This window comes from Aphelocoma coerulescens, chromosome 28 (assembly GCF_041296385.1).
Source record: "Aphelocoma coerulescens isolate FSJ_1873_10779 chromosome 28, UR_Acoe_1.0, whole genome shotgun sequence".
NCBI lineage: Eukaryota > Metazoa > Chordata > Aves > Passeriformes > Corvidae > Aphelocoma > Aphelocoma coerulescens.
The window spans coordinates 1,138,676-1,165,151 of NC_091041.1; the positions used below are offsets into that span (position 1 = coordinate 1,138,676).

The 26,476-nt window shown below is 40.1% G+C and overlaps 1 protein-coding gene across 5 annotated transcripts in view; it reads right to left on the bottom strand.

Annotated features, from left to right (window-relative positions):
* Positions 1–26,476, bottom strand: part of LOC138099834 (ran-binding protein 3-like) — a 55,309-nt gene that overhangs the window by 10,018 nt on the left and 18,815 nt on the right. Inside the window, exons 3-11 of one of the 5 annotated variants that reach the window (XM_068997371.1) lie at positions 22,755–22,958; positions 16,897–16,933; positions 16,768–16,809; positions 14,132–14,203; positions 11,419–11,484; positions 9,855–9,947; positions 8,642–8,745; positions 2,739–2,858; positions 2,078–2,181 (exon numbers count right to left, since the gene is read on the bottom strand). In XM_068997371.1, the coding sequence (XP_068853472.1) occupies positions 2,078–2,181; positions 2,739–2,858; positions 8,642–8,745; positions 9,855–9,947; positions 11,419–11,484; positions 14,132–14,203; positions 16,768–16,809; positions 16,897–16,933; positions 22,755–22,958 (842 nt within the window). Of the gene's footprint in view, positions 1–2,077; positions 2,182–2,738; positions 2,859–8,641; positions 8,746–9,854; positions 9,948–11,418; positions 11,485–14,131; positions 14,204–16,722; positions 16,810–16,896; positions 16,934–22,754; positions 22,959–26,476 lie in introns of all 5 variants that reach the window. The other 4 variants (XM_068997370.1, XM_068997374.1, XM_068997372.1 and 1 more) reach the window with 4 other exon arrangements.

Here is a 26,476-nt window from a genome sequence, read left to right on the forward strand (position 1 = left end):
AACAAATGCTTTTGTCTCTGTAAAAATCTTCCCCTTCAGATAACTAATAACATACAAAGCAATGCTGTGTGCTAAGTGAGGGCTTATTGTCTAATCATATAACATGCTTTTTTTAAAACAGTATTCTACATGCACAGACTTGAACTACTACATATTTTTAGGTCAATTCTCTCAAAAAGGGAAAGAACTGAAACAAAAGCACTTCCAATATCGTAACTGAAGCAAAGGTAGCAGGGATAAGTAATGCCTTTTATCAGACTAGCTGCAATACCACAGCTTCTCCAAGAAGTTTCACAATCAAATATCAGCCTTTACTTCTTCCTTATAGAATAAGCATCCTCCTCCCATTAAGTATTTTTATTAACAGATTTTAAATCCTATTTAGGAAGGACAACAGTTTTATTCTTTTACAGACTCAAGTTATTGTTCCTGTCCCTTCCCATCAGGCACACCTTTCTAAGACACCAGCTTGCTCACAAAGTGAACATACAAAAGGCAGACCATTCTGAATCAAGCCTACATGCATTTCACCAAGTTTGGAAAATGGGGACTCACATCAACATGATTCAAGTGAAACCAAACAAACCTTTAAACTGTACATGTAGAGTTGCTACTTCTGAATAAGGGGATTCCTAGAACAGAGGAGATCCTCAGTGGAAGACAGCTCTACCTACTAAGGGAATTAAATACCACAGTTCTGAGCTCTAAATGCTGACAGGGAACCCAATGTGGCCTACCAGCATCTGCCATGCAGCCTAGCACATTTACAGCTTTTAAAGAATTGACAGTGTTACACAAAGGGAGGAGTTTACTTTTACAAGTTGATTACCATAATGCTTTGCCATCTCAGCTGAAAATCAGAGCCAACTCCCCTTAGAGACACTATTTTTTTTAAGACAAGTCCAAAACTAGGTTTCTGGAAATTGACTCACCATGAATAAATCCTCCCAAAGTAAACACTCAAATGAAATGACAGTAGATGTCATGTGAGTTGGAAAATATGAAAAAAGTATTTCAGTCTTTGAAGGTCACATATTAGTAGTTATTGTCTGCCAAATCTGATTGAAAAATCTGACTGTCTCTTGTAAAGACATTGATCTGGCATCAAGAGGGCAAAGGTGTTCTCTATCTCTCCAGTGCATCATCTGAAAAGTTCAGCATCAAAAGTTCATCGGACTGCAAAACTGCCTACTGCATGGTGAACAACAGGATCTTAAAAATGCCAAATATAAGGACAAAGCAAGAATGTATTGGTGCTTTTCCTACAACTATTTCATGGCCTCAAATAATCTGAACTTCAGCTTACTCCAGGAGCAGAGATGTTGCTCTATATCATCACTCTTGGTGGGATTTCCTCTCACGCTTTTCCAGTTATTACCTGAATTCACAGCTCTGTATCTTCTGTTTTCTACTCATTCTGTACACTACATTTTTTTGACCACTACAAAGCTAGCATTTTCACAGAGCTGTATCACTACCTCAGCCTCAAGTGAAGGCTGTCAGCTCAGAGCTCATCACTACGTAAGACAGGATTAGCAGTTTTCTCCTGGCTGCCTCACTTTACCTATACATCACATTTCTTCTGATGTTATTGCCTCATCAGTTCTTTCAAAATCCTCCCACAGTTAGGCTCCTACTTATTCATACAGGCCCTCTACATTACTCTGAAAAGCTTACTGTCATGAAAAAATTTTAACTATTCTTCCTTTTATCCATATCATATATGAAACATACTGAACAACACAAATACAGTGCAGATCTCCACAGGATTCTACCGGTAGCTCAAATTTAGTCCATCACTGTTTCTAATCATTCATGAGAAGACTTCTCATCTCATGCTTGTTGGTTCTCTGAAGAGGTTTTGGTGAGGATGTGGTCAAATAAATAGTATCAAATGCATCTCCCTTGACCAGATGATTGAGGATTCCCCAAGATCTGAAGACTGCCATCTCATTCTTCAGAAGCCTGGGTGCTCACTGACCCAGTCTAAGCCCTGCATCCAATAAAGAGCAGAATCATAAAGAATTTTCAATAAAGAGTAAGGAGAACTGTTCTATTGGTTTCCCTGTAGTCTCACCTGGAACTGATGTACTGTAGAAAATAGTTTGTTGCAGAAGGTGTATCTGATGTCAGAAGGCCAGCATTCTGCACGTCAGCAGTTTCATCACTTTCATCTCCTAGCTAGAAAAAGAACAAGTATGTATCAATAGCTTTTCAACTCATTCTTTCCAAAGTTCCATCCACAAATGCTTTCTACAATAAAACAAGGTAAGTCTATGTCCCAGCGTTACACTTTCTTTTATTATGCTAGGAAACCTGTGCAAACCTGTCTTCAATAGGAAGTACTAACAATCCAACTCAGTTATTCTATGCACAAGTTTGAGCCCAGGCTGCCCCATTTTTCCATCTTTTCTGTGAAGTCTTGGTTTCATGGAAGCATGTTAGGACAACATTTCAACTTAATTCTAACCCAAAAGGTAAGAGAAAACACTACATTGCAGTGAGCTTTAGCTGTTATTTATGATTGCAGTAGATGCATTTATTTTTGAAAAAGCTTCTTATGCTACTTAACAGAATTCATTTATTAAATGTCCAGAAGACTAATTTTATTAAACAGTCAACTCTACTGTGTTCACAGCTTTTAATTTTACATATATACATGGAGGTTTTAACCTTTTCATATAGTAGCTTCACAGTACTTCATAAACTCTTAGTCAAGAGAATAAACACGTGTTTACCTTAACTCTATCTCTTAAGTTTTGTCCAAATACAAATGCTTGCTGTGCATTTAGTTCAGCCTTCTCACAGCTGTCATCATCTGAAGTATTGTTGGACTCCTTTTTCTGACATTCTGCTGCCTAAAGAAATGGAAAAAATGTAGCCTAAGAAGTTGAGTTTCTCTAAATAAAAACACCTTACAACAAGGTGAGTCACACACTAATTTACAATGACACTTCCAGATCTACAAGGCACATTTTGCATTTAAATAGTGTCTCTGTTGTTAAGTGTTTTTCTTAGCAAATCACAGAATAGTTAAGGTTCAAGGGAATTTCTAACAACCATTTGGTCCAAACTGTGTTCAAAGCAGCATCGACTGCCCAAGATCTCACATCAAGTTTCAAAAAATCCACGTGACAGTTTTACATTTTGGTAGTCTGGTTCAATGTTCAACTACACTAAGTATGATAGCTTTGTCCTAAAACTCATCTGGAATCCCCTTCACATCACACCTGCAGCTTCTCATCTGTTTGATAGACGCTTCCTAATTTCATTCTTATCTTGCCACCGCCTACCACTTGAGAGCTGAGGGGAACAATCCAATTCCCCTGCCCTAGTCCAAGCAGAACATACTCAGCTTTTTCGTTCTTTCATCCCACATCCTGGGCTCCAGCCACTAGTCCCCTCAGTCATTTTTAAGTGTCTTTCATATACTGTCAAGCCCCAAACTATATATGGTATTCCTGATGCCATCCCCCAGTGGCACAAAAAGAGAGAGATCACTTTCCTGAACTTAATGGCTGCAGTTTTAGTAAAGCAGTCCATAAGTTCCCTTAATCAATAAAAGGATATGCTACTTATTCATGTTAGACCTATTGTTCATCACTGCTGCACAGCATCTGAAGGTTCCTAAACCTTTTGTTCTGTGATGGACTTTCTATTCTGCACCTCTGCCACCTGCTTTCCACAAGTGGCTTTGTGACCTCTTCCTGCACCTGCTGTGGTGGCACTTTTCCTGAATATTCCCACACTGTAGTTCTTGTTCCACTGTACTCAGAGCCCTGCACTTACAAACCCTTAGTGTTGGAAAGCAATTGCAACCTGCATGGGAATCACTCCCTTCCGTTTCTGTCCTAACTTCCTACCCCATAGCTTTTGACACTGATGGGAAGACCCAACACTACACACACACAAAGCCTCACAAGTGATCCACATACAGAAGTTGCCCCTCAGCAAAGCACACTCCCATCAGCATCAACAGCACCATAAGCAGAAAAAAACCCCAAAACCACAGGAAGTCTGAGCATACTCTGAAGAAAACTATATAGTTACTATGGGAAGAACATCAGGGGGTACCACCTGCTCCACTGGAGAGGACACTCAGGGGGAAGATGCCTGTCTAGGGAACCCATTACTAGTCTTTATGGCTGGCCAATGTGAAGTTTTCCCTTTTCTTTCCCTTTTTGATTTCCCTTCCTCCAACATAAAAATAACTGTCACCCTTAGAAGCAATATTATCAGCTATAGATCTGCAAATAAATTCTGCATGTGAGAACTTGTCTCAACACTTTCCATGCAGTATCAGGATCTCCAAGACTTGCCTGCACAGCTGCTTTCTATGCAGTCCTTCTGCAGTCCTTGTGACACATGGGTTCTCTCACCCTAGGTACAGAATTTTGCATTTGCTGACCATCAGTTAGTTTTTCTCAGCTTGTTTTTCTAACCTGCTGAGATCCAGCTGAACAGCCCCTACATTCCAACATATTGACCATTCCCCCTTCCCACAGTGTACTGGTATCCACAAACTTAAAATGTATTCCACCTTGTCAGGTTGTTTGTGCAAATGTTGAACAGAATACTCATAAGAGAGTGCCTTTAGGGACTGACACTTGTCAGACTTCCAACCACTGGCTGCTACCCTCAAAGCTCACCTTTTTGCTTTAGCCAGTTTTTCACCCACTTTAAATTCCACCCAACCAGTACACCTCTCTCCATTTTGGCCATGACAATGATACTTCAGACCATACAAAGATCTTGTTTAAAGGCAAAATCAACAAGTAGGGCTCTCTGCAAAGCAAATAATCTCAAAGGGTAAAAAACCTGTCAGGTTGGTCTCTATTTTAGCTAGGCTGGCTCTTCTCAATCCCTTTAAGGTGCCTCATCCTACGACTCCTTCGCCACAAAGGGAGAGGAAGGAGCCGAGCAATTTCTACTTTCCTGGAACCTCTTTCTTGCTGTTCTTGAAAACATGTGCCACGTTCTCTTCTTCCCCAGTAACGGGGACCCTCCACAGTACCACAACTCTCTGAGAACAGGTAGTGGTCTCACATTAGCAACCCCCAGCTCCCTGTCCTGAGCTCATTTTCTTCCCAGTGCTGGTACAACACTGTATTTTGGATGCAGGATGAGAACAATCTTGATCCCACACTGATATTTTGGTTGTGGCTCAGCTGGGCTCACCCCAAGTCAAGGACTTTTCAGTGTCTCAGGCTCTGCCAGCGAGGAGCTGCACAAGAAGCTGGGGGGGAGCACAGCCAGGACAGCTGGCCCAAAGTGGCCAGAGGGATATTCCATGCCACAGAACATCCTGCCCGGTGTGTGAGCTGGGGGAGCTGCCTGGGAGGGGCTGACTGCTGCTGGGAGACAGGCTGGGCACAGATCAGTGGGTGCTGAGCACCTGTACTGGTCATCACTTGTTTTCTTTGTGTATTATTTATCTCTCTCTCTCCCTTTTTCATTGCAATTATTATTATACTTTACTCTGTTTCAACAGTTAAATAACTGTTCTTATCTCAATCCACTAGCCTTACTTTTTTCCTGATTCTTCTCCCCATCCCACCTGAGTGGAGGGAAAGAGCAAGTGGCTCCATGGTACTTAGCTGCCAGCTGGGGTTAAATCACGGCTCTCCCTCCACACCCATGGATACATCCTGTCTGGTCCCATGGACTTGTATATGTCAAACTAAAACAGTCCTTAAGCAAATTTATTGTAAGAATTCACTCCCTCAAACTTCCCCTAAAGAAAGGGACTTGGTAGACCTGACAGCAGATCTCTTCAGTAGAAAACAAGACAAAGGCATTGAGTACCTGAGATTTTTTTCATGTCCTTCCTCACTAGATTCCCTTCAACATTTTGCAGAAGGCCTACAATTTTCCTTCATTTTACCTTTGCTACCAACACCAGTAGAAGCCTTGCTTGCAGCCCTTTCATTCCCTGTCATTTCCAACTCCAGCTAAGTTTAGACTTTCCCAGCTCTCCCATACACCCAGGCAATCCTTCTGTGTACTTCTCAGGTGTCTTGACAGCTTTCTTGAGTTATATGCACATTCTCTTTCTGGGTTTAAGGAGCTCCCAGCCCATACACGTTGGCCTCCTGCCAAACTTGCACAATTTCATGCACTTTGGGATAAATTATTCATTCTCTAAGGTGGTTGTCCATGGAGGTAACAAGCTCTCATGAGCCCTGCTGTCCTTCAGAATCCTACCAACCAGCTTGATGAATAAGCTGAACTCTTCTCTCCTGAAGTCTGGATCTTTATTCTGCTACTTATCTTCCCCAGATCCCCCAGGATCTCAAACTCCATCTCATTGATGCCGCAATGACAGCTACTCTCAACCTTCATATTTCTAGCCAGTTCTTTGCTGTGAATACCAAGGTACAGCTAAATACCTCCCATGTCAACTCACCCAGCATATGCAAATACTCTCATCAACTTATTCCTAAAATCTCCAGGAGTATTCTGGAGTATTTCTACCAGGACATGTTGCCATTTTATCAGGTGTCCAAGTACTAAAGTTCTCCTTTAGAACCAAGGCCTGTAATTGTGAAGCTTTTAGTTCTTCAAGGGCTTCAGTTACTTTCTCTACTTGATCAATCCAAATCCGGTGAAGATTCACTTTAATCTCCCTCTTGTCGGCTTCCTCTCTGATCTTAATCTATAAAGCCTTGACCAATTCAGTGCCCTCCCAAAACAAAGCCTCTGCATTCAAATACCTTCTTTTAGCATACTGGAACCCATTCTGGTCTCTTTTCTGCTTTATTTCCTAAAAAGCTCTTATGTATCTAATGCAGTACTCCAGTTGTCCAAGTGAACCTCCTGTATCCATGATCCCAGTGAGGTTACAGAACCATCACTGAACACAGATCTCCGATTCCTTCTGTTAGTTTCTCAAGTAGAGTGTTGTTGCCTCCACATGCCAGCTATGGTGCCTCCTGCACATATCACATAGGTCAAGAAAAGCAGTAGGAAAACAACACAACATTAGGTCCAAGAGTTTCACAAATCCCATTTTATGTTTAAGGGACAACCTTTGCATAACCTAGCTGTATCATTTGCCTTCAGATTCTAATTCTGGCATTTCAAATACATCCTTTTTCTGCTTGCAATTAGAAATGGGCCAGTGTTGATCACTGGGAGTAGTCCTTCACCACTGAATAACATAAAGGAGCATTCTGTTGAACACAAGGAAAAATCATTAGCCTAGGATTTCCTCAACACGTCCTCTTCCTTCTGGATAAGGATCAGCATCTCCCTGCAACCAAAAAGGCTGAGGGCTATCAAGTGTCCTTGCACATCTGACAACTTTCAGCTACCAGACTCTCCTACCAGTCAAGAAAGGTTGGATCAAAGGCTGTAGCTTGTACCCGTCTGAGGACAATGTTGCTTAGGCCTCCTATAGCCTCCTAGGGATTTTCAAGACAGAGACCAGATAAGTAGAAGTTGCCATAGAGCTGCTCAGGGTATGACAACCACCAGACTAAGAACATTCCCACTCTGCTACCTTGTATAAACACAAGACAGAGACATCAAAGAAAAATCTTTTCTGCCAGTAAAATAAGACCATGACTCACATCTGCTCTAACAAAGGCAGATCATGTTAATGTAACACTGCAAATACCATATACTTGCCCTCACAAGGAAGCTCTCTCTCTGTAGTACACCAAATCTATGCCACAGATTTGCATATACAATTACCAATATGAAACAATTCCAGAAGTAACCTTTCATTCTCATCAAGCTATCTAATATTCTGCAGAGACTCCAGCATTTAACACAACTACTCCATGAACTCAAATGACTTCTAGCTGTGCTAGAAAGCTTCAGGAAGACGAAATTGACTACAAATCCCAAGACAATAGAATATTTCACCACAATCCTTGGTAAAATTGCAAATGTTCAGTTATGAAGCTTTATACCATTTATATATAGCAACCAGATTTAAGAGCTTTCTTCTACCAGAAAACTTTCTCCAAGGTCAGTTGATTAAAAAACTTAAGAGGACTTTTGGATGTTAAAAGCAGATAAAGGGTGTCCCTAATGACATACACAGCTGGGTTACAAGCATGTCCCACAGTTTTCATACTGGTACATGTTGGAACCCTGGGTGCATTCAATTTATTTATCGCTACTTAGTTGTGGCAGTAGCCTATCACTAAACCTTAAAAAGCCATTCACACTGCAAGTGTTTCTGCTTGCATATTCAGGATTAACACTTGAATTTCAAGTAAACTGTTCCATACTCTTGTATTAGCAACATTATTTCTATGCTCAATATGGCAACAAAAAGCAAACAACTGCCAAATGAAGCTACCAAAAAATCCACCCACACTCAAAATCCCCAAACATCCTCCTCATGCTATCAGTCAAGACCTTCAGATGCTAATGGTTAGCTCAAAACCTGCAAGGAAGGAAAGGACTGGACACACTACACAGAACTGGAAGTGAATATTTCATTATCTTTCTTTCATGATAGCCAATAAACAACTTCCGATGCACTTAGATGTCTTTTGCTCGAGGTGAAGCTTTTCAGCCCCTCATTACTGGCACTGTCCACTTCCTGTAGGGAATTCATGTGCTGCCACTGGCTTTTTACTCTGTTCAGAGAATATTTATGTGACACCTTGAGTCTCCTCCAACTCACCTTGTCTTCAGAGTCTGAACTTTTCAGCGTTGCATCACTTGGTGATTCTGATGTGGCTGCAGAATCTGGAGGGATATTTACACCATTGGTGCCACTGCTGAGAACTGCAACATGGAAAAAAAGAAATTACATAAACTCTCTAGACATTTAGACTGTCATAAAAGTTTTCTTACACAAATTGCATGCAGTTTTCTGTTTAAGTCCATTAAACATTGCTACGTAAACTAAAAGTTCCCATAGTATTTTGCAAGAGACATGAAGACCACAATTCAGCAATTCTTAGCAGAATCAAAATTCCAAATGCAGAAAACCAAGTCAGCAAATTAATCTATACAAATGTTATAAGGACTTCCAACAGATACAACTTCAAGCAACCATCCTGCTCCAATCTAATACTGTTCACAGCCAGCAGGACTTGTCTTCAGACTGGTCTACCTGCTCACATACTGAACTCCCACTGAAAATTTGTACCCCAATACTAAGTTCGCTGGAGAATCCAATCTGTGTCAGGAGGCACGTCAAGAAATCAACCTAGAAATGTTTGGTTCTATCCCAGATTCAGTATTAACTGAAGTTACTCCTGTTTCTGTTCAACTGAACTTCCACATAACAAATGGCATCAGGCTGGGGGAACATGGGGTTTAGGAGTCATGGACACTTTAAACAGTTTTTTTTCCTTTAACTTCCAGACTTTAATCATGCCTATTTCCATCAGCTATATCAAATTCCATAATACAACAAGCATTATATGAATGACCAAACTGAAGAACTAAAATTCTATATTCAGAATTAAAATTGTACATCAAAGTCCCAACTCCAAAATGGTCCCCAAGCCCAGAGCCATCTCTCATTGATTTAGGTACTTTACTGTTGATCAATCACCAGTAATAGCTTATTACACCATGGTCAATGCTGTCATTTGAGATTGCTATACCACATCCTTAGAAGTCTTTTTATTCCAAAACTCAAGCATAGACTACACCGAAGTTAGAAGTCTGGCAACATCACAGTCATCCTATACAAGACCTGAAGATTCCACTATGTTATCCCTCAAATAATACAGATACACTTACCATTTAAGATGTTTCTCCTCTGAAAGGAGGAAACGAGAAAAACCAAGGTGGGTGTTGAGTAAAACCAAACCACTACACCAAACAAATTCAATATTTTTGTTCTCTCTCCACTGTATTTAGAATGCAAAAGCATTATTTACCCATCTGTGAGAAAACTTTCGGCTGTGGTGCCTGTAATACTGCTGGACGGAGCACACTTCGCTGCTGTTCCTTCGGCTTCTGGCTAGGGAGACCTGCAAGTTCAAAGTTTTTTCAAGAATTATAAGGCTTTTAAGTTGGAAAATTCAGCTTCATCTAATCTCTGCTTCCAACAGAACACACAATGAAAAAACAGACACTAGAAAAGCTTCTACTCCCTTCTTTTCCATCCTTCACTCGGCCTCAAAAGAGTTAGTCCCAAATAGGGAAGACTATTTCCTAGCCTTAAAAGACACTTTAAAATATATTGTCTACCTAATCCACAGAATGAAAGTTTACTACTGATCCAGAAATAAAAGCCAGTATGTAAGAGAAATGAACAGTACAGCTATTTATACACTGACATTTTATTCAAATAAAGACACTTTCCAAGTCTTTTCTCCTTCCAATGAAGTCATTTTCAGATATTGGTAAAAGATTTTTTTTTTTATACAATCAAACATATTGGTACTGCAATAGTAGTTTTGTGTCATTTAACAACCTTTTAGCTTTTTGAATTAACCTGGCCTCTTTGGTTTGTTATAGTAAGATGCACAGCACTACAACTCTAATTCTGCTATGATTCAAAAAGCTAATTGACCTTAAACAACCTAATTAAAAAAAACCCAAACATTGTAACATCAGCTCTAGAAGGTTATGGCAAGCCCAGAAGGTTCAGTTTTCTTCACTGAAAAAAGTCAAGATGAACTCTTGATCCAATAAAATACTGCAACAGAACTCACTCATAGCAATTAGTTCTATTTCAGGCCACCCATATTCAAAGGGCATGACATCAGAATATAAAGCTATCTTAAGTTCAAATGTTCATAAGCTCAAAAAAGCTTGTTCCTTTCTTAAATTTACCACTCTTTCTGCAAGTGAAATGAAGTTTTCATATAGTTATGCAGTAATAGCTTTCATTACCTAAATAGTTTTGGGTTTGTTTTTTTCCCCCTCAAATTCCTAAGGAGCTGTAATACTAATGTCTTTCTGATAGTGGCTGGGTGTACATCAGTAAACAGGGAACTCAGTCATAGCCAACCTGTAGTGCAGAACAGGCATGATCAAGGACCTGCCACCCACACTGCTGCCAAACGCCAGGGAGAGCAGAAGTGGGCACTCTGTGACACTTCCGACTGCCCTGGCCTGGTCCCAGACTAAACTTTCAGTAATGGCTGGAACTTGCTCAAGGCACTCCTGGAACACCCTTTTTCTTCCAGTTTGCTACCAAAGGAATCGAGTTCACTGACTGCAGGATTACTCCAAGCACAAACAGAAGTTTGCTAAGCAGTGAGAACTGGGAGATGCACTTCAGACAGGCACAGGTGATCCAAGCAAAACATGGATGCATCCATACACGTTACACAGCGGATATGGGCACAACCACCCTAGAGAAGCCAAGATTTTTTTCTGCAGACACACAGGTATTGCCACCATCTATTTACAACAGCAGGTTGATGAAACTACTAACTAAATAAAATGCTTGAGCTGGTTTCTTTGTACTGTTGCAGTAAACACTGAACTCACCCGCACTAGGTGCCTGACCATGGATAAGTATTGGTGGCTTCAGCCGGAATCCACTGCTCTTTTCCTCTGGAAGTGAAATACAAAATCACAAGGACAAAGCTGTAACATATTTCTAATATTCATTCAGTCATACAATTCCTCATGTTTTCCCCACTGTAACAACCCACAAGTTCTATAAATATGCAAAGTTATTACGAGATTTCCAAAGAACAAATTCTCTTCTGAAAGAAAGAAGCCTGAATTTCCAGTGATCATCACAGCAAATATACATCACAGATAAACACACGTCACTAAGCAAAAAATTCAAAATTTTTTCAGGAGAAACAGGAAAAAGACTGTTCACTAGAGAAATGGGGCTCCTTCTGTGAAGGACTTAATATAGATAATAAAGGTTTTAAGTGAGAATCAAACTAAAGAAAGAGCAATCAAAAGTATGACTGAACATGACAGCTGCTAACAAGTTCTGTTAGTTTAAAAACAGTCTAGTTTTTTGGTGGGCAGGAGAAGCTGCTCGAAGCTTCTACTATGTCTGGCACAGAGCCAATTGCTGAAGGCTCTGACTACAGGCAGGTTACCAGCCCAGTTAGAGAAGTTGGTAATGCCTCTGTGATGACATATTTGAGAAGGGAAAAAAACGCAGGCATTTTCTTTCTTCTCCTGAGGGGTGGTGAGGCGGCTGCCGGGGGTGATCCCAGTGTGGCCACGTGGCGGCTGCTATCTAGGCACGGCTCACAATGAACTTCGCTTGTTTAACCACTTTTAGCCAGCATTGTGAGCAGGAAGACAGAAGCAATGGCAACAGCTTCTCTGGTTTTGGCACCCCGCATGAAGAGAGGTGCTGAATAGAGCCAGCGCTGCCGCGGCCAGCACTGCCCACGCGGTGCCAGCAGGGACCATGTGGCTGACAGCAAAGGGCATGACGAACAATTCCCCAGTATGGAGCCCGGACAAAAACTACTCTTCAGCACTGCAAAACCCTTTAAGAACCTTCCAATTGATAGAACTTGAACAAATGAACCCACTGACAACAATTTTCTCCTGAGTCAAAGAAAAGGAAAAGATGAAGACGTGAGGAGAACTACATGGCAACACTAAGATCCGTGTGAGGGAGAGGGAGGAGGTGCTCTGCGCATGAGAGCTGAGATTTTTCTACAAAGCTGTGGTGAGGACTATAACACAACAAACTGTTTCCCTGTAATTCATGAAGTGCATGGGGGGATGCAGAGATCCACCTGCAGCCCGTGAGAACAAGTACTCATGCTAGAGCGAACAGACGCTGAAAAGCTGTAATCTAGTGAGGAACTCAAACAGAGAGAGAAGAAGATAGAGAAAGAGGACCCTTGCCTCCAAACTAAAACAGCTCATCCTTAAAAAACTACACCACATGAACTAATGACCCATGCAAAACAGTTGTGGGAAGACTGTTTGCCCGTAGGAGGGGCTCACACTGCAGCAGGTCAGGTGGGACTGCTACTCGTGAAAGTTAAAAACAGGCTGGAAAAGTTCACAGAGAACTGTCTCCCGTAGGAAGGGCCCCACGACAAAGCAGAAAAAAAAAAAGAAAACTCCTTTCCCTAAGCGAACTGAAGAAAGATTTTTAGAAGGGACAAACTGACTAAAGACCCCATGCTTTGTCTCTCTGCGCTGTCGGTGGGAAAGAGAAAAGGACTGGGAAGAAAAGGTGTTCAAAGGTTTATTTTTGTTCTCATTACCCTTTTTACTTTTAATTCTGTTGGTAACAAATTTTCTTTATACTGTTTAACTTTTAAACCTGTTTTGCCTTAGAGTGTTTTTCCCCTAATCCTTATCTGAACTCATGAAGCCTTCATTTTGTTTTCCCCTCCTCTGCTCAGCTATAGTAGAGGAAAACGAATGAATAGTTTTCATGGGTGCCTAGCTTTTAGTCAGTGTCAAACCCTGACATGATTATCTAACTGCTAATTATCATAAATTAAGTTAAACTTAATTGCCTAATGGTAATTTCTTGTAATACCATTAGCTTTTACTAATGCTTTTGTAGTATGAAGATAAAATAAACTCCTTTGCTTGCATTCACTACAGTTATGGCTTTTAAATAAAGTACCAAAATCTCAAAAAAAAAAAAATTATAAATCTACAGCTATTAAAAATCAAGTTCCTAAGAACTTACAAAGAATAATTATACTTTTTTCCTTTTAGGGGCTTAAGATCTGTATTCAGAATGAGACAACTCAGCATCTTACAGTCTCACTGTGCTTGGTTATAAGCATAGGATACTGACGTGCACTACACTGATACCAACACAAACGGAACCAGAACTATGGGGACTAACAAAATGAGCAGTTCTGTCAATACAGGGCTCACAGGTCATAGCTGAACACAATCATGACCATACATTATAGTTGTTTTGCTTTCCAGTACAGAAGAACCAGTTTTCCAAAGTAGACAAATGAAAATTTCCCATAGGTTTTATTGTGGGGCTAGCAGGAAAGGGTCATACTGCAGTATTTTACCATTACTCCCAACACATTTAACAATTTTGGTAGTATTTTAATTAACTCCAGCAAGGTGAAGTCAAACAATGAAGCAAGTGAGCAAGAGAACAGTTCTAAGATCAGAACCATCATCACTTCCATTCTCACAGATAGGGTATTACTTCTGAAGTATCAGGTACTTTTGATCATGACAAATTAACACCAGTTCAAGAAAAAAGCAGAAAAATCAGGAAGCTCACCTGGTTCTGAGTCAGAATTGCCTGTAGAGGGTTCACAGAAGCTTGATGGCATAAAGACATTGTTCTTTGTTACTGCAGTCAAGGAAAAATTTTTAAAAAGGGAAGTTGTGTACGCTTTTCTTTATTATAAACCTGTTCCCAGACTTCAAACTGAAAATTACTTTCTAGTAATTAGTTTTATTTTGGTTTTATTTCTTCTAAACTAAAACAATATTACAGCCAAAGTAGCAAACAAGTCATTGTCCATAAAATCCCCTCAGTGCATCCTGAAACAGAAAGAAAATCCCCTCAGTGCCTCCTGAAAAAGAAGAAGAACAATTTCATTTTTTCTGAAGGGAATGTATAAATACAGGGTTCCCAATATGAATTGTATCTGAATTAGGAATTAGAAGTGGTGTTAGAATATATAAGAGCATTCCAAAATGTATAATACCATTTCAAAAGGCCTCTGCAGAGAGAGAGCTGAAAGGTGTGTACTGTCTGCTAAAGAGTAGGAGTGGGCTGTGACGGACAGCACTGTCTGCACCAAGAGGCAACTTAGGTTTCAATTGCCCTGCAAAGACAAAACTCCTATAGAAACAGAGGAGAGCACATCAGAGTACTGTCAGATGTCACCTCAGCAGCACAACAGTCAACAAAAGGGAAAATATGTTTGAAAAACCAGGCAAAGGACAGTGATTCTTTCCCACCCTTTGTTGGGACCTTAAGAAGCAAGCAATAGGGAGTTTGGTTGAGGTGCTGTCCAGCAGTTCTAGTACTTTTGGTGCTATACAAAAATCACAATCCAGTTTATGACATAGGACAATCAGAGAAGGAGACCAATTTCTCCAATAGATCATTTTGCACGAGGAAAAGCATAACAGTATTTATTAGCTCTTTTAGCTTTTATAAGGCTGTAGAAAAAGCTTAAGTATGTTGAAAAGAGAAATGAAGCTCATCTCTGAACACCACTGTACTAAAAGATGTAGCATTTGCCTTTTATAATTGTCTTAAGTAATTTTTCATATTCCCTTTAATTCCACCTTCTCTCTTTTTATTATTGTCTGCCTTAAGCTTAAACATGACACAGTTTTCATATAAGTAAAATTTCCCTATTCTTGAGAGAAACGTAACCCCACAAAAAAAACCAAAACCAAACCAAACCAAACCAAAAAAAAGGTGGAAAAGTAAAAGATTTTCTGGAAACCAAAGCCATTGAATGATGTCAACAATATTCAAAGAGGCCCTCATGGAAGTTGCAATTCAAATCAAAGTTGTCACTGCTTGACAACAACACACATCAGAAGAGAACAAAGGCATCAGGGACTAAGTCACCATATCCTGTCAAAATACCTTAGCTAAGCAGAGGCTTGAGAAAAGATACTGGTCTCCTGGAACATCCAGTATTTAACCATGAAAGAGTTGAGTAAATTGTTTTCCTCCACTTCTTAACAGATGTTAGCATAGAGATTCTAATCTTCTAAGACAAAGACATTGCAGAATGGAAGTGTTAAAAATTATAGGGAACCTGGGTATACACGTGCTATTATTCTAACAGAAAATCTACAGACCAAAACCCTGTATTGGTTATTTTTGTGCATTCCTTTACTAAGCGTGGTTGGCAAGCAGACAGCAGCAATGCTGGTCACTCAATTCACAGGATGGCATCTGGAGACTCACTGAGCTGCACACCAGAAAACTGGGATCTGAAAGAGAAGGGCTTCTTCCCCTGACTAGCACTGGTGCATGAATTTAGAATACTGTGCCTATAAAGTATTAGCAACTACATTTTGGACTTCATAGTCACTTATTTCTTTAAAATCAAAATAACCAGGCTTTCATCATTTAGTCACATCTCTAGAATGTGCTGCATATGAGAGGAATTTTTTTTTTACTGTTCTCTCCTTCAAGGTTTTTCACCTCCTTTATTTCAACTAAGATGGTAGAAATAAAGTAGCAGTCTCCAAATCTGCCTCAAACACTGACATATCTAAACTAAAATAACCATTGACTGAAGCTAAAACCTTCATATGATCTGTGAGGAGAGAAGGCACAAATCAAGACTGCACCTGTGGGTGAACAAGTATTAAACATGACCGTTCCTGTGCAAGTGAACTGCATGAATTTACCCTAGTGATCTCACTGCCCTGACCCCACAGAGGCTGTGTGCATTTGTCAGGTGTTTCAGGAATGTACTGAATCCTCTCCATTTTAAAAGGAATAGGAGAAGAGAAAAGGACTAAAACATGAGCTGAGACTTGAAAATTTTCCCTGGCAGCCGAGTAACTAAGAAAAAGGTAGCACTTATATAAATTTGGAAAGAAGCAACCTGATCACAACAAATCAAGAAGATTTCTGGTTAATTCTGCAATTTAACAGCACAACAGTGAAAGCTAAAACTACAAATATACAAAAACTTATAGATAGTTTTTAAAAATGTTTTCTATCTACCAACTCCTTTGGGCTTCACCAAATTTGTTAACATGAGTACATAGTTGCTGTGGTCTTAATCCAAAGCACAAAACACTGTAATAAGATTGCTTACATGACTGGAAAAAGAATGCCCAGGAAGGAAAACCATCCCTCATATATAATACTGTAGCAACATTTACCTGACTGAGAAGGAGGGAACTGAGTTAAAGATGAAGTTCTCTCACGTTTTACAGGTGGACAGTAGCTTCCATCCTCTCGATCAGATTCTGTAGAAAAAAAACTATTAGGAAAATGCAAAACATCCCAGCAAGACACATGCTCGTGGCTTTTAATTTTACAATAAAATCTCTTACCATCTCCATCTTCTGGACTTGATCCATCTGCAGATCTCTGAAATCAGATTACACCAATCAAACAAAGATCACATACTGAACATTTCAGTCTCTTCAGATTGATCCAAATGTTTTAAGCATCAGTTAGGAGATTTTTTTTCTTTACTGTCAATGATACACACTCAATGCAATAATCTTCTATGACTTACACGTAGGCATACAGAGTTTCACAGATACTATCAAATACAATTAATTCAAAATATTTCATTTACAAATAGAATTCCTGAAAATTCATATCCCGAGCACTAATATCTTTAGGGACTGTGTAACAATTACTACAGTTACATTTTCTATATACTGAAAATTTGAAAATGACAGTTTTCAAAACTGGTTTGATTTTAAAAATATCATAAAGTTTCAAGCTCAACATAAACATACCCATTGTTTGGGAGTTCATTCCAAAGCACCTTACCTAATTACTCTAAGTGATGCTAGTTCCTTCAACAAAATGATAGCATTGGAGGAACATCTTTCAAAGTATGCTCTATAAACCAGTACAATAGTATTTTTATTGGAATTAGCAATGGATAGTCCCCTAACATCTCCCACAGTACCAGGAACAAAAAAGGAAGCATCACAGGCTACCAACTATCACAAATATTCAAAAAGTCTTTGAACAAAGGTTTGACATATTTTCTGACAATTTCTATGGCTTTTTCCTCCTACTGCTCTGCCAGTTCCTCAACTAATATAATCTCCCTTGCTCCTTCAAAAAATAACCCCATGACAGATTCCTTTCACTACAGAAGGCGATCAGGGCAGCATCAGCATCTTCATCTCATTACAAAACATCTTAGAATCATCAAATTGCTTAGGCTAGCAAAGACCTTTAAGATTGCCAAGGCTAAGAGATCCCTCAGAACTGCCATGCCCAATGCTAGAACATCCACACACCTTACAAATCCCTGCAGGGATGATGGCTCCACCACTGCCATGGGCACCCTGTTCCAGGGCTCCACAACCCTTTTGTGGAACATGCTTTTCCTAATATCCAATCTAAATGTTCAACCATTTCCTCTTGTCCTATCACTTGTTACCTGGAAGAATAGATGGACTCCCATCTTGGCTACACCATCCTTTCAGATAGCTCCGACATCTACCTAGTCCAGCACCACCCTTTCATCCCACTCCTGTCCCAGGACATGCAGACAGACACCTCCCCTTCACTCAGTCTCACTCCAGAGCTTGGCTGATAAATGGAGGAATGGCAACTCATGGGCAGAGTCCACCAAAGCTCCTTCCCCACCATGATTTGGCCCACTTGGGCACTGAGAGCAGGCAGACACACAAGAGGACTGCATAAGTCTGCACAGGACTGACATCTGAAGCATACCTTGGGTGTAAAGATACCAGAAAGTGCAAAGCTTTCTATTTAGCACTGCATACATTTAGAACCCAGATAATACTGAACTATCAGTACTCCACTAAATGCTAATAAAAACCCACTTACACTGCATTTTACCTATTTAATTACTTTTAAGGGCTTTTCTGTTTTGCTTTACATTCATAGAAAAGTATAGCTACCTCACTAGCATCCTAGTTGAGTACTTTTGAAACCTTTAGCATTGGGAATAAGAAGCTACTGACAGTTCTGGAACGCAACCCCCTGTTTTCACACACACCTATCAGCCCAGCCGTGTTAATACTGCATTTGATGATCCATGGCTCTTCCTACATAATTAGTCAAGTAGTCCATGGTACTACCAGAAGGTGGTCTTACTAGTCACTGCCCTTGCCAACATACACTAGTTTCCCAAAAGATGAGGCTAAAATGGAAAACCATGATATCATGTATTTCAGCAACCAGCATCTGAACTCAGAAAATATTCCATTTTGCACATAAAGTGTTGTCACATATGCAAGCAATTTGTTTCAGCTTTTATCAAAAATCCTGAAAGCAAAAAGAAAATACTTGGTAAAAAATTTGCATGAGTGGAACTGCAGATCTCTGTATGCAAAAATCCTCAAAAATAAACAAGTGATTTCCACCTGAATGTCAAAACCTTAAGATGTTACTAACATATGCTTCATTCTCAATGCTCAAGTAACACAGACAAAAAAAAAAAGTCAAACCTATACAGCACAAGCCTCAAATCATCATATCATTGTAATTTCGTAACTGACAAGCACAACTAATGTACCATCACCATGTTTAGTGGGCAACAGGCATCAATATCCAAAACCAACTCTGTACCCTACTAAGGGCAAAGTAGAACAGAGAATCTGCTCCAAGTTATTTCCATGCTTCCTAGTCCAAGAGTTTTGAGAGATTAAAGCTATGCACCTTTGGACAAATAGGTGCCAGGTAGATTCCGTGGGGGTGGGGATACACAGATGTACTGTATTAGCATAAGCTTCACTTTTCTATGAAGCCACAGATAATGTAAGTTACCACTGCAGCCAGAATTGCTTAGCAGTGCTGCTTCGGAGGAAGCCAGATAGACTAGACAAAAAACAGGGGAATATATGCACAACAAGCCTGACAGACTGGAAAAACAGCAAATTACATTTAGTGACAACAGCAGTCCAGCCTCTCCATTTTACGCTTCTCTTCTCGGCCTACTCAGTCTGTACTTTACAGCAACACAACAACACTTGTGCTTTACACAAGTATCCAACACAATGGAAACAAAAGGCAGGACCATCTCATCCTGTAAGAAACCACCGAGGTGATTCAGTTTATCTCCATTCAGTTCCTTGGACTTAGATGCCGAGACGATGAGCCACAAACTAGTAACAGCAAAATCCAACCAAGAATTTTCCCATTTAAGAGCAGAAGCCATTTTTCACTTATTCCCTCTGCCCCCGGCTTTCAGAAATCCAGCTAGAGAAAAGTTACAATCATGCATAAATAGAGGCTCCTACAATTATGACACATTTCTAGTTAAGGAAATTACCTTCATTAAAGGCTACCTACTGCTTCTTAAAAGTGTAACTCACAGTAATTAACTAAATACAAACACTATTTCCTCACACAGCTGTTACACCAAGCTAAGCGAAGAACTTCAAAACTTCAACAAATTTGTCAGTTTTTGCTTATTCACACTAGCAGAAACAGGGACAGGAAGGGAGAATTTGGGTAAAGCAGAAAAGGTCAGTGTAATTCAGGGAAAGCTCTAAGAGTACACTTCTAGTGCTCATCATTGAAAATGCATTTTAAGATGCAAAAAGTCATATATAAAGGACTCCAGAGCACAGTAATGCAACTCTGCAGTCCAGACATTCAGCACATTCACAGGCATTATAGAACTGCCATGATTTGTTAAAAAGAACCTCTTAACCAGCAGTCTTGCTGGAATGGCCACATGCTGTGGGAGGCAGGTGTGGGCTAGCAAAGAGGACATGACCATCAGCTCTGCAAGGGGCTGTACCTATGGCCACACTAAATTAATGCAGTATCAAAAATATCTGCCTCTTTGTGTACAAACAAGTAAACAAGAAATATGCAGTGTCTCTTCTTCTGTCTTAATTCCTCTGTCTCCCCAGGCCCTGGGAAGACTGCATGAAAACTGCCACTCCAGCAAACCAGTACAAGCACTGTTAAGATGCATCAACCTTCTCTAAATTTCAAGGTAAGGGATGGTTTTACTGTAAGACACTGGGATAATTTGAAGAGTGCTTGCCAGTGCAAGCCAGTTACATGCCCATACTGAGTAGTGTACAATTCTGTACATTTAACTGAACGGAGTCAAGAAGAATGCTGAAACAGCTGTTCTGTACAGCCACTAATTTCTGCATATGATCCCCAACAGCATTTGTGGGTTGTAAGTTTCTTTCAGAACTGGGTTAACTGGGGTAAGATTTTCTGCTCTCTAAGAACAAGATGAAGATAACCACTTGCTGCAGTGTTCCTGAAAGTCTGGTTAATACAGTTCTCTAGGACAGTTCTAGTAACACTGCAATTTCAAATGAAAGAAAACTGAGATAGAAGTCTGTGATTATGTTCGATAGGAAAGATGTGTGATAATGTCTTTACAAAGAATTCGATGGGTGAGGGCACAGATGCTAACATCTTTGAAGGGGGTCTTAATGTCTCTACTGAATTCAAGCAGCAGGTTTGTTACTGTTATGAATGTACTGTAGTATTGGCTTTTCGCATGTTACATAATTGTTATGAATGTACTGGGGTATTGGCTTTTTGCATGCTACTTATTGTTGGGGGGGGCTTTGCCTAGGTTCTGTAATGTAATGGTGTAGAATGTCTGTTGTTTGTGTGGTCAGTTTGGGAAGGATGGGGGAGGGTCTTCACACTCCTGGAGAAACTTATCAGAAGAAAAACCCGAAACCAGACGGAATGGAGCCCAGGAGGAAGATAAGGCTGATGGGATGATACTTAGCAACTCCAAAGAATTAATGAATTACGCATGATGGTGATGAATATGAAATAAGTGATGTACTTTTAAAGACGATCTTTTGGATGTAGAGGTGTGCCTTTGGATCTCTGCCAAAGTAATACTCTTTTTCCTGTTGTCTCCTAATTGTCCCTTTTATTAAACTTTCCTTAAAATTTTACTAAGAGTGAACCTCGTTTTTCACATTACAGAGCCCAGGGAGCTCGGCTCCTGAAACAGACAAGTGGGTCTGCACAGGCCTGAGCTTCTGAACTTTGGGATAAAATGCCAGGTTCAAGGGGGACTGTGGTAGGCGGTTCGGGAAGGCTGCACCTTCCTGGTACCTCAGCCAGCGGGGAAAGGAAGAGAGCAACCTGCGGCCGGGAGTTCAGGATAAAAGGAGGCTGCGCCCTCCGAGACCTGGAGAGAGAAAACCCCGCGGGCGTGTGCCCCAGTGCACTCTCTCCCTTTATTCGAATACAGTTGCAGGACTCCTCCGTCTCTTTTATGGACACTGGCTTTTCAGTGCGTGATTTTCCGCACATGTTTACTAGCTATATTTTAAAATACTAACCTTTGAAAATTTTAACCTTCAGAAAAGAAACTGAAACAGAAAGGTTTCTGCAGGTAATCAAGCAACAGTCTGAACACTGAGAGGTACTTAACCTACAGCTATTTGCACCTTGTCATGACAATCTTGGACAAAAAAAACCCAAACCAACCAGTGTAAGAAAAGGGTGCAGGTATTGGGTGAAGGAGCCTTAACAGACAAAGATTTAGCAAAGAGCACTTGCCTAGGGTGTGATGCCAGAGTGAACGGTGACACTCACCTGCACCAAGAAAACAGTCACCAAACCAGAAAGACTAGGAACACTTAAAATTGCTCTGAAAGACTGTATGGTAGCAGTCATTTAGTCATCCAATCTTTCAGAGAAGATTTTGCAACATCACCAGTAGAAAAATCAAATGATGAGCACTGACAGCTTTTCCACAAGGTACTGATTTCCTCCCCACTCAAAACACCCAAATTCAAAACTCTGCTCTGATGTTTGGTGCCTTTAAGCTGTTAAATGCCTTACAGGTTGGCATGACGTATCCAGTGGAAACAGTATTAGCTGCTCGCTTTGTCAAGCTGCAGCATTATGGCCCAGAGAGGGAACAAAGAGTTCTCCTCTAACTGCTTGAAGCAAATCCCTCAAATATAGACCCGCTTTCTCACTCATTTAGAAGTGCTCTTACCCTTAGCATACACACAGTTTACACCCTAAATTTTAAAATAGTTGAGGTGTCTTCTACAGTTACACTATACTAGGGAGACTCACAAATTTCATTTCTTCTAATTGGAACGAGGGTTCCACTTGAGATCAAAGAACCAGAGAGACTGTGATTTGCACTTCCTACAGTGAACAGAATGGATTCCACCTAGTGGAAGGGACTTTTTCCTCTAATCCCCTCAGCAGCAGAAGTACTTGGTAGGTTGACACTTACCCCTGCCAGTTCCTGTTGAATAGGAGCAAGCTGGGCTTCAGAAGCAGGACTCAGGGTAGCACTGACTGAGGCCACAGCAGGAGCAGGGTACTCAGAGTCGCACTCACCAGCTGGTTCTGTGTGACCCAGACCATGGCAGGGGGGCTCAACCTCTCCCTGGGGGTCCTCGCCTGAATCCGACAAAGCTTTTTGCTCTGCAGGGGACTGTGAGCAGAAAAGACAACGTCCCTTCAATGCAAGGCTGCAACATGAGAGATCGGTCGTCCTAGTGAGAGGATCTGCTAATCCATTTTTAAATTTCACTGTTTTCACTGTATGGCAGAAGGAGCTGCTTGTTGCTGAGACACCAATTAAAATACATAGAAACTGTGTAACAGAACCTGCTGACAGAATCAGCTTCCCCTCCTTGCAAAAAGCCTCAGCTGGAGCAAATGCACTCTTGTGAAAGTTACCAAAATCATCTGTGTCCCCAGCAAAGAGGATTTTGCCAGCTACAGGCTTGGTGGGGCTTAACCTCTTCCCTCTCTCAAGGACTGAAGGACAGCTGACAGCTTTTACCCGCAGATTCAGACATATAAATTAGACAATTACTGTAAATACGTGTCCTTCACTGCCTCTTCAGCTCACGTTTGAGGGAGGTGAGATTGGTTATAAAATTCTCACAGAAATTATTTTAACATTCACACAGGACACAGGATCCTTTCATATTCACATGATGGTGAATTACCTGAGAAAAAACACCAATGCTTTTTTTCATAAATTAACAAGTTTCAATCTATTTCAAGGAGGGAGGTAACAGGATAACTAGTGCACCCTAATGGGATTTGGTATTTGCTGAACTTTTGCCACAGAGTTTTCATCCCTTCACATCATTTAATGCTGCACATCTCTGCTTGTACAACAAAAGTTAAGCATTATCATATTCTGGACATGTCTAAAGAATGAAAAAGTTAAAAGGCTTTGAGCACCAACAACTGTATTGTGATTAAGGACTACGTTATACTCCATGGATAACATGCAGGCCAAGGACGTGCTCTCACTTGCAATCGGTGGGCTGAGCTTCCCTGCATCTTATGCTGAAGTATCTGAAGAATCAAGCAGTAAGGAGAAGATGGCACTCAAAAGCACACAACCTTGGCTTGCTCCCAGAAAACACTTGGTAGAAAAAAAAGAGAGACTAAAAATGCTCATCATTGCCCAGGTCCACGCAAGAAAGTAAGCAAAAGCCTCAAAAATAAACAGCAGCACTTAACATCTTAAGAGCCCCAAGTTCTTCATGTAAGAGTTGTCCTGTCCTCATAACAGAAACAATTATTAAAGGCCAGCAATACATGAAATTTTATCATGCAAAAAATTACTATAATTAAAGCTCAAAATAGTCAAAATATATTTACTGGGGATAATACTATGGATGTCAGGTAAAAGTTCAGGATGCTGGGTTTCTGTACTGTCAAAGTTATCTGGTTTTAATATTTAGTTGTTAATAACAGACCCAAGCATTAACTTAAAATCCCACAGAATGAGAAGAGTTATAAAAACATTTTGTCACCAAACATTTAATAAAATCTAGCAGTCTAGCAACCTATCCTTACCTTTTCGTCTGGGGAGAACAGAAGGAAAAGGCTACCTGGAGCTGGCCATAGCACTTACAATATATGTAAAAAAAGTAAAAGAGCCTTACCAGAAATTTACACTGACTTCTAGGTACAGTTCAAAAAGTTGCTAATAATGAAGAGGAGGCAGGAATACTCAATACACACTTGTGCTAAACACAAGTGGAAATGACAACATATTTTGCAAGTAATTTATATCAGCACAGTTTAGACCATATTAAAGTAGGCTAAGTAAACATCCAACAGATTTTAATAACTCTTGTAATACTTGAAATACTTGGTGTCAAGCATTTCAAAAAGTGGAAATAAGCATAAATCTGATTTCTATCCTAAGCAAGACTGGAATATCTGCTTCAAGACCCACAAAAGAAACAAACAAAAAATAATTATTGCAAATCACCACTTCCATGAAGAAAAATCTGAATCCAAGATAAGAATTTCATAGCAAATATATAAATACCAAAAAAATATAAAATTATATTAGAAAAAATATCTTAATCAAAAACTACTGCAAGTTTCAGAATTTTGTGAATAGTATGTGGTTTAAGTCACGGAAGACAAGACCAACAAAGGACTCAAGGATTTAGCAAACCAGAACTGCTCCAGGCAGAAGTTTGTACAGCTGTTCTCAAAAAAGCATATCCAAAGGAAACTGCGAGCTCTTAAAATTAATTTTAATCCTTAGTCATGCATACTATTGAAAGTGTTTCCCAGTCTCTTAGCTTCATTAATTCTGATCTAAGCTCTTTTTGGAAGTTCTTTGGAGCTGGTAAACAGTTCACTCTCTTTCTTTTTGCTGGAATGTTTTGTCTGAGAAATGTGTCCATCCTTGAGCCTCCTTGTCTCTACATAAAACATTCCTTATAAAATACAGTTCTAGGGAGAACTTGACAGAAACCTGTTCCTGTCTCTGAAACACTATGGCAAAGATCAAGGGAGAGATGAATAATGTTAGGAAGCCACCTACACTAATTCACCTTGCTCAGCCAGATCAAATGACATCTATTTTATTAAAACTAAAAATAACACACTCAGACTAAATACATCTAAGTCTATTTGGAGATTTGGCTTCTTCAGCAGTGCAGAAAATAAGGAGAGACATGAAGGAATACTTAAAAGCTAAGACTCACATGATACTACAATCACCAAATATAGGCAAGGAAATAATAATAAAGACTGGCACGAGCACTCTTGGACCAGCTTTTCCTCCCAACTCTAAGTTGAGCTATTTGCAACTCCTTTCCTCATTTTCCTCACCCTAGCACCCCTATCCAATGGCTGAAAAAGACTACTCTCAGTGTATCTTTTCACGTTTTTTACCTGCTTAGAGCCAAGGACAACTCTTGCTTGTATGCCTAACAGCCTTTGACTTTATCAGCCTCTCTACATTCCTCCAAGCTTTGTTTTGCACAACTGTCTCTCCAAATACCTTCATGACTGTTCTTTTAAGTACAGCAATACATTCACATTTATGAACTCTTAAGCATAAATTTTAACTCTTTAAGTATACTATGGACTTACAACACAGTTCAACTGGGTATCCTAACAAAGCCTCTTGGCAGCCATGCTAACAATGCTGAGCCAGACTGGGAAAGGGAATGGTTTGCCTCTCCATACACAAATTACTTCATTCACAGTTCTCTCTCTGCCACCCTCCTAAACCTGTAAGTCGTGGCCACAGCATGAAGAACCTTTTCTAGTCATCCGCCACCCCAAACCACCAAAACCCAAGAATTTCCAAATAACACTGCATCAAAGCAGGACTTCAACTAACCCCTACTTTACATATAATCTAAAAATATTTTTTTTAAACTCATGATTTTGCTCTCCAGGCTACCTGGGAATGCCATCTTCTGATCACCTACATCACTTTTACAACTCCATACCTATTTTTATAACTCCATAGTTAAGACCATGATGACAGCTAGAACAATTTAACAGCATAACCCCTTATTCATTCCAGAACCTTTGCATTTAGAACCCAGTTACCCCTTAAACTTTTTGTACCACTTCGGTATGGAACATGACCCAAGTATCACATAACCTACCTTATTTCAGAGTCATTCTTAAAAGATCACCACTAACAATTCACATATGGAAAGCAGTACA